This window comes from Poromitra crassiceps (genome assembly GCF_964638095.1).
Source record: "Poromitra crassiceps genome assembly, chromosome: 12".
Lineage (NCBI taxonomy): Eukaryota > Metazoa > Chordata > Actinopteri > Beryciformes > Melamphaidae > Poromitra > Poromitra crassiceps.
The window spans coordinates 2684442-2692551 of record NC_139632.1 but is presented as its reverse complement, the minus strand read 5'-3'; the positions used below and the strand labels follow the sequence as shown (position 1 = coordinate 2692551).

General features: G+C 48.9%; 1 protein-coding gene across 1 annotated transcript in view; it reads left to right on the top strand.

Moving 5' to 3' along the window:
* Positions 1 to 959: 959 nt before the first annotated feature.
* rhpn1 (rhophilin, Rho GTPase binding protein 1) overlaps positions 960 to 8110 on the top strand; it is a gene marked incomplete at both ends in the record, with an annotated part of 41162 nt that continues 34011 nt past the window's right edge. Inside the window, 2 exons of the mRNA XM_083648310.1 lie at positions 960 to 1064; positions 7242 to 7357. Of these exons, the coding sequence (XP_083504436.1) occupies positions 960 to 1064; positions 7242 to 7357 (221 nt within the window). The remainder of the gene's footprint in view (positions 1065 to 7241; positions 7358 to 8110) is intronic.

Genomic DNA, 8110 nt, shown 5'->3' with positions numbered 1-8110 from the left:
AACTGTTGATAGGCCTATTAGGCAATTTGGTGTTCAGAAAAAAATGCAGTCTATTGGGAAAAAAAGGAGTGTTGAAACATTAATCAATTATTTGATTTGCATACATTTAGCAAATATTTGTATACCTTCATAATAGTGACAAGACTGGGGCAAGTCCGTTTGGTTTGAGAGATGAGAAAGAGATGTATGCGTACTGATTGTGCTGTCGCTTACATTCTTTTATATTACCGTTGTCAACTGTCAAGCCTGTGGAGAGCTGGAGGCGTGGAGCCTAAAGAAACCCCCACACACAAGCCACAGCCCCTGGTGTTGTCATGTAAAAGCCCTGCTGTTGTCATAGCAACGGCCCGCGAAGGGAGGGGCTGTTTGTTATGAGGCTTATTATTGGTCAGGTCAGACTGTCCGTCGGAAAGAATCCTCGCGTTGATTGGTCACAACGTGTCGCTCTCGTACAGTGCGTCGTGATTGGCTAGCTGCGACATTTGCAGCCCGCCTCGCTGAATAAACTCACGCTACACAAGAACAGTGGAAGAAGAAGGGAGTGGAGGAGGTGGTCTGGTATCGAAATGTAGATTAGTGTGTGGTAGTCAGAAGTGTTTTGAGTAGCGGTAGTACACATTTGCGGGGTATCTATCCGATCTTTGGAGCTTTGTATTCATCTGGGAATAGTCAAAGTTGCCGGAAAAAAGATTGTTCACGTAATGTAGCAACTTCTTCGCCGCCTTGTCCCGCTTTGCTTCACGATGGAAGAACCTGCGACAAGGCAAGTGTGTAGGTAACGTTAGCTACCGCTTTGACATGATAGGGCATGGTGTTAACTACTTTTTGTGTGAGATTTGAGGGATGACATTTGTTGTCTGTCTAATCCAGTGTTAATCCCAAAGCAGCATGTATTAATAATGACACTGTACATTATGAGAGGGAGCTAAATGAACGGCAAAGTTACAACAGCGATAATTATGGACAACATTCCCCTCAGAGAGCTTGAGATGTCCCTGTCTGACGCTGCCTCGGACGACGAGATGCCTTTAACATTACCCACGGCGGAGGGCAGCATCCGAAAGGTGAGACACACACACACACACACACACACACACACACACACACACACACACACACACACACACACACACACACACACACACACACACACACACACACACACACACACACACACACACACACACACACACACACACACACACACACACACACAGAGAGAGAGAGAAGTGGTCCTTGGAGGGATTCCAGACGGTCCTCAGCAAAAAGAGGTATAAGTTGATTTCTGTAGAAATGGCCTCGGTTAGATCATGTGTGTAATCATGCATGCAATGTAGTTGTTGTGGTGGGGGGTGGACCCCCCCCGGAGGAAATGTTTGTACATTTTAAAACTAAAATGCATCAATCTGGTGCACTTTGAGAGCAAAATGTAGAGGCTAGTAGATCTATGAAGAATTACACAGCACATTAATATCCTCTCTACTGTGATGTGGCTGTGATATGATTGGAATGTTGTCGTTCAGCCAAGACAATACTTAGGCTAGAAGCACCAAAACAGGAGTTTGTCCCGGCAGTCAAAAAAATGAAATAACAATTTTGTTCCTCCTAATTGTGATTATTTATACATATTTATAACAGTGATGTTCCCTTTAGATTGGGTTGTTTTATACAGAATAGGCACCTAATTTGGATCATTAATGTGGCAAATGTAGGCTATGTTTCTCCTACATGATAGGGAGCAGAGAACATCGTTTATGATAACGTTTCAGTTGGACCAAAAAATAAATAAAATTGATCATTTTAATTTTTGACCAGAGTGAAATCCTCATTGATCGTCTTCTGAACTGGGTCAGCCTCTCAGGAACTGCTCTGAATTGGTTCCGCTCCTATATCTCAGGGAGACACTTTTTTGTTAATATGGGCGATCATACATCAGGCATGTATGAGTTGCCCTTTAGTGTTCCTCAAGGAAGCTGTTTGTGTCCTTTGCTCTTTTGATTAGACATGCTTCTGATACGCAGAAATGAGCCTGCTCCAGGCTCTGAAAGACAGTAATGTTCTGCTCCAGGCTCTGAAAGACAGTACTGTTCTGCTCCAGGCTCTGAAAGACAGTAATGTTCTGCTCCAGGCTCTGAAAGACAGTAATGTTCTCCTCCAGGCTCTGAAAGACAGTAATGTTCTGCTCCAGGCTCTGAAAGACAGTACTGTTCTGCTCCAGGCTCTGAAAGACAGTACTGTTCTGCTCCAGGCTCTGAAAGACAGTAATGTTCTGCTCCAGGCTCTGAAAGACAGTAATGTTCTGCTCCAGGCTCTGAAAGACAGTACTGTTCTGCTCCAGGCTCTGAAAGACAGTAATGTTCTGCTCCAGGCTCTGAAAGACAGTAATGTTGGCCGTTGACGCCGGCATCCTCAAGGAGAACACTTTTTTTCATGCACACATCCACGACCCACTCAAAACAGCCTGTTGACCCTCTGTTGGGTCCCGACCCAGCAGTTGAGAACCACTGGCTTGACGCATCCATCGGTACCAAACATGTCATGCTAGCTGTGAGCATCACCAGTTTAAACTTGTTTAAAGCGTTGGGCTCTGGGTAAAGCATCGGATCACAGGCCGCCCAGTCTGGGTCTTTAAAGCGTTGGGCTCTGGGTAAAGCGTCGGACCACAGGCCGCCCAGTCTGGCTCTTTAAAGCATTGGGCTCTGGGTAAAGCATCAGACCGCAGGCCGCCCAGTCTGGCTCTTTAAAGCGTTGGGCTCTGGGTAAAACATCAGACCACAGGCCACCCAGTCTGGCTCTTTAAAGTGTTGGGCTCTGGGTAAAACATCAGACCACAGGCCACCCAGTCTGGCTCTTTAAAGCGTTGGGCTCTGGGTAAAGCATCGGACCACAGGTCACCCAGTCTGGCTCTTTAAAGCGTTGGGCTCTGGGTAAAGCATCAGACCGCAGGCCACCCAGTCTGGCTCTTTAAAGCGTTGGGCTCTGGGTAAAGCATCGGACCGCAGGCCACCCAGTCTGGCTCTTTAAAGCGTTGGGCTCTGGGTAAAGCATCGGACCACAGGCCACCCAGTCTGGCTCTTTAAAGCGTTGGGCTCTGGGTAAAGCATCGGACCACAGGCCACCCAGTCTGGCTCTTTAAAGCGTTGGGCTCTGGGTAAAGCATCGGACCACAGGCCACCCAGTCTGGCTCTTTAAAGCGTTGGGCTGTGGGTAAAGCATCGGACCACAGGTCACCCAGTCTGGCTCTTTAAAGCGTTGGGCTCTGGGTAAAGCATCGGACAACAGGCCACCCAGTCTGGCTCTTTAAAGCGTTGGGCTCTGGGTAAAGCATCAGACCGCAGGCCACCCAGTCTGGCTCTTTAAAGCGTTGGGCTCTGGGTAAAGCATCGGACTGCAGGCCACCCAGTCTGGCTCTTTAAAGCGTTGGGCTCTGGGTAAAGCATCACACCGCAGGCCACCCAGTCTGGCTCTTTAAAGCGTTGGGCTCTGGGTAAAGCATCGGACCACAGGCCGCTCAGTCTGGCTCTTTAAAGCGTTGGGCTCTGAGTAAAGCATCGGACCACAGGCCACCCAGTCTGGCTCTTTAAAGCGTTGGGCTCTGGGTAAAGCATCGGACCGCAGGCCACCCAGTCTGGGTCTTTAAAGCATTGGGCTCTGGGTAAAGCATCACACCGCAGGCCACCCAGTCTGGCTCTTTAAAGCGTTGGGCTCTGGGTAAAGCATCGGACCACAGGCCACCCAGTCTGGCTCTTTAAAGCGTTGGGCTCTGGGTAAAGCATCGGACAACAGGCCACCCAGTCTGGCTCTTTAAAGCGTTGGGCTCTGGGTAAAGCATCAGACCGCAGGCCACCCAGTCTGGCTCTTTAAAGCGTTGGGCTCTGGGTAAAGCATCGGACCGCAGGCCACCCAGTCTGGCTCTTTAAAGCGTTGGGCTCTGGGTAAAGCATCACACCGCAGGCCACCCAGTCTGGCTCTTTAAAGCGTTGGGCTCTGGGTAAAGCATCGGACCACAGGCCGCTCAGTCTGGCTCTTTAAAGCGTTGGGCTCTGAGTAAAGCATCGGACCACAGGCCACCCAGTCTGGCTCTTTAAAGCGTTGGGCTCTGGGTAAAGCATCGGACCGCAGGCCACCCAGTCTGGGTCTTTAAAGCGTTGGGCTCTGGGTAAAGCATCACACCGCAGGCCACCCAGTCTGGCTCTTTAAAGCGTTGGGCTCTGGGTAAAGCATCGGACCACAGGCCACCCAGTCTGGCTCTTTAAAGCGTTGGGCTCTGGGTAAAGCATCAGACCGCAGGCCGCTCAGTCTGGGGCTTTAAAAAGCATATAGGCCTAAAAAAAAATGTTTTGCGACTTAATGACTAAGGAAAAATGTGGGTCATGAGGCTGGATTGTACATAAATGATTAGGGAGGCAGAGCAGAGGCGAGAGTACTACGGCCAGAAGCCCTAATCCACACAGGCACAAACACCTTCACTGGCTGAGAGGGAAAGAGAAAATGAAAGAAGAAGAGTGGGCTGGAGGGATGAAGAGGTGCTGGAGTCAACCGGAGGCATAACATGTTTCCATCCGTCATGTTACACTACATTTGTTTACCCTTTAAGTGTGAAGCTGTGAATCAGCTGTGGGGTAGCTGCTCTAATAATCAGCTGTGGGGTAGCTGCTCTAATAATCAGCTGTGGGGTAGCTGCTCTAATAATCAGCTGTGGGGTAGCTGCTCTAATAATCAGCTGTGGGGTAGCTGCTCTAATAATCAGCTGTGGGGTAGCTGCTCTAATAATCAGCTGTGGGGTAGCTGCTCTAATAATCAGCTGTGGGGTAGCTGCTCTAATAATCAGCTGTGGGGTAGCTGCTCTAATGATCAGCTGTGGGGTAGCTGCTCTAATAATCAGCTGTGGGGTAGCTGCTCTAATAATCAGCTGTGGGGTAGCTGCTCTAATAATCAGCTGTGGGGTAGCTGCTCTAATAATCAGCTGTGGGGTAGCTGCTCTAATAATCAGCTGTGGGGTAGCTGCTCTAATAATCAGCTGTGGGGTAGCTGCTCTAATAATCAGCTGTGGGGTAGCTGCTCTAATAATCAGCTGTGGGGTAGCTGCTCTAATAATCAGCTGTGGGGTAGCTGCTCTAATAATCAGCTGTGGGGTAGCTGCTCTAATAATCAGCTGTGGGGTAGCTGCTCTAATAATCAGCTGTGGGGTAGCTGCTCTAATAATCAGCTGTGGGGTAGCTGCTCTAATAATCAGCTGTGGGGTAGCTGCTCTAATAATCAGCTGTGGGGTAGCTGGTCTAATAATCAGCTGTGGGGTAGCTGTTAATCAGCTGTGGGGTAGCTGTTAATCAGCTGTGGGGTAGCTGGTCTAATAATCAGCTGTGGGGTAGCTGTTAATCAGCTGTGGGGTAGCTGTTAATCAGCTGTGGGGTAGCTGGTCTAATAATCAGCTGTGGGGTAGCTGTTAATCAGCTGTGGGGTAGCTGTTAATCAGCTGTGGGGTAGCTGTTAATCAGCTGTGGGGTAGCTGGTCTAATAATCAGCTGTGGGGTAGCTGTTAATCAGCTGTGGGGTAGCTGTTAATCAGCTGTGGGGTAGCTGTTAATCAGCTGTGGGGTAGCTGGTCTAATAATCAGCTGTGGGGTAGCTGTTAATCAGCTGTGGGGTAGCTGTTAATCAGCTGTGGGGTAGCTGTAGCTGCTCTTGGGGTGTTGGCAAAATGCCCTTTTGAGGCGAGATTTAAGAGGCCTTTAAATCTTGGGACAGATATAAGGCTCCTTTTGACATAATTGACTAAGTCGATTTTCTATTAAAATATGATCCTTTTATGGAGAAGGCCGAATGCTTCCTCATTGCTCACCTCATGCAGCTCTACCACGTTTGATTTGATCCCAACCTCAAGACAAGAAGAAGAAGACTGAGTTCAGACGGCTCACACTCAGGTTCTATGACCACCTTACACCAAATGATTGAGATGATGACAGTGCGCCGCCACAACTCCAGCAAAACTCTCATGATTTCATTCCGACATTGGAAATGTGTCTGTGGCAGGGAAACGTTTGCTGTAAGTAAGGTCAGCAGCATTAGTCTCTTGAGACTTGGAAGTGTGGTGATGTGAGACCAGTAGTCTACACTGGTGTGGTGATGTGAGACCAGTAGTCTACGCTGGTGTGGTGATGTGAGACCAGTAGTCTACGCTGGTGTTGTGATGTGAGACCAGTAGTCTACGCTGGTGTTGTGATGTGAGACCAGTAGTCTACGCTGGTGTGGTGATGTGAGACCAGTAGTCTACGCTGGTGTGGTGATGTGAGACCAGTAGTCTACACTGGTGTTGTGATGTGAGACCAGTAGTCTACGCTGGTGTTGTGATGTGAGACCAGTAGTCTACGCTGGTGTTGTGATGTGAGACCAGTAGTCTACACTGGTGTGGTGATGTGAGACCAGTAGTCTACGCTGGTGTTGTGATGTGAGACCAGTAGTCTACGCTGGTGTTGTGATGTGAGACCAGTAGTCTACGCTGGTGTGGTGATGTGAGACCAGTAGTCTACGCTGGTGTGGTGATGTGAGACCAGTAGTCTACACTGGTGTGGTGATGTGAGACCAGTAGTCTACGCTGGTGTGGTGATGTGAGACCAGTAGTCTACGCTGGTGTGGTGATGTGAGACCAGTAGTCTACGCTGGTGTGGTGATGTGAGACCAGTAGTCTACGCTGGTGTGGTGATGTGAGACCAGTAGTCTACGCTGGTGTTGTGATGTGAGACCAGTAGTCTACACTGGTGTGGTGATGTGAGACCAGTAGTCTACACTGGTGTGGTGATGTGAGACCAGTAGTCTACGCTGGTGTGGTGATGTGAGACCAGTAGTCTACGCTGGTGTTGTGATGTGAGACCAGTAGTCTACGCTGGTGTGGTGATGTGAGACCAGTAGTCTACGCTGGTGTGGTGATGTGAGACCAGTAGTCTACGCTGGTGTGGTGATGTGAGACCAGTAGTCTACGCTGGTGTGGTGATGTGAGACCAGTAGTCTACGCTGGTGTTGTCACCTGGGAATCGTGTACTACAGTGATCCTATACTCCATATCATGCTCACTGACTGTACACAATTCACTTTTGTGACATCACTCACTGACACAGTAGTAGAGCAGGTAGACATATGCGTTTGTTTCTCTCGGTCTCATTCTTGACCTCTCTCTCTCACTTGCTCTGTCTATCTCTTTATTTCTTCTCTCTCTCTCTCCCTCCCTCCCTCCCTCCCTCCAGGGATGTGACCCGTTTGCCCAGACTCAGCGCAGTAAGCTGCAGCACCGGCGAGCACGCATCAACCAGCAGATCAACAAGGAGATGCGCATGAGAGCCGGAGCAGAGAATCTCTTCAGGTGAGGTGCCTGGGATGGGCCAGGGGAGGTGCTCCCTGGCTGTGGGCTAATGGCATTAGGGATGGGCATTGTAAGGGATTTAAATACTCGAGTACTCTCCTTCTGTTATGAAAGAGTACTCGAGTACTCCCCCCCCCTCCCCCCCCCCCCTTCCCCGGGGGAACGACACACACACATGAAAGATCCTAAGTTTGGCTATGTTAAGCAGTTACCATTAGCATTCGCCAAATGCCTGTGATGAGAGCAGGGGTGATCTGCTTTGTATGGGGCTGTTCACAGCAACTTCACACACATTACCAATTTTGCATGGAAAAAGCGCTGCCTGGTGCACGTTTTAGTTTTTACAGATTGACTGTGATAAGGTGATCCGGTGTTAGCCGTTAGCCTACCTCAGTAAAAGTAATTCCCAATACATGTCGGTAATCATTCCATACTGCTTCTTGATCACTGTTAAGTAAATCCACTTATTAAAAACTCTGGTGTTCTGCCAAAAAGTGATAACTGCAAACATGATAACTGCAAACAGTAATAATGTTCGCTAACGTTAACCGCAAAAACCACCAACAACATCCGAGTGATGGTCCCCGCCCGTGGTGAAACACGGAACGTTTGGCTATGGTAAACAAAGTTACTGTCAGGGGTCCGTTAGTCAAAGTGGTCCGTCCGAGTAAAAAACATCTAACGTTACCATCTTTGCTTGCACATCTATATATAAATTGGCCATGAACGGAAAACAACTGCAATCAAATCTTG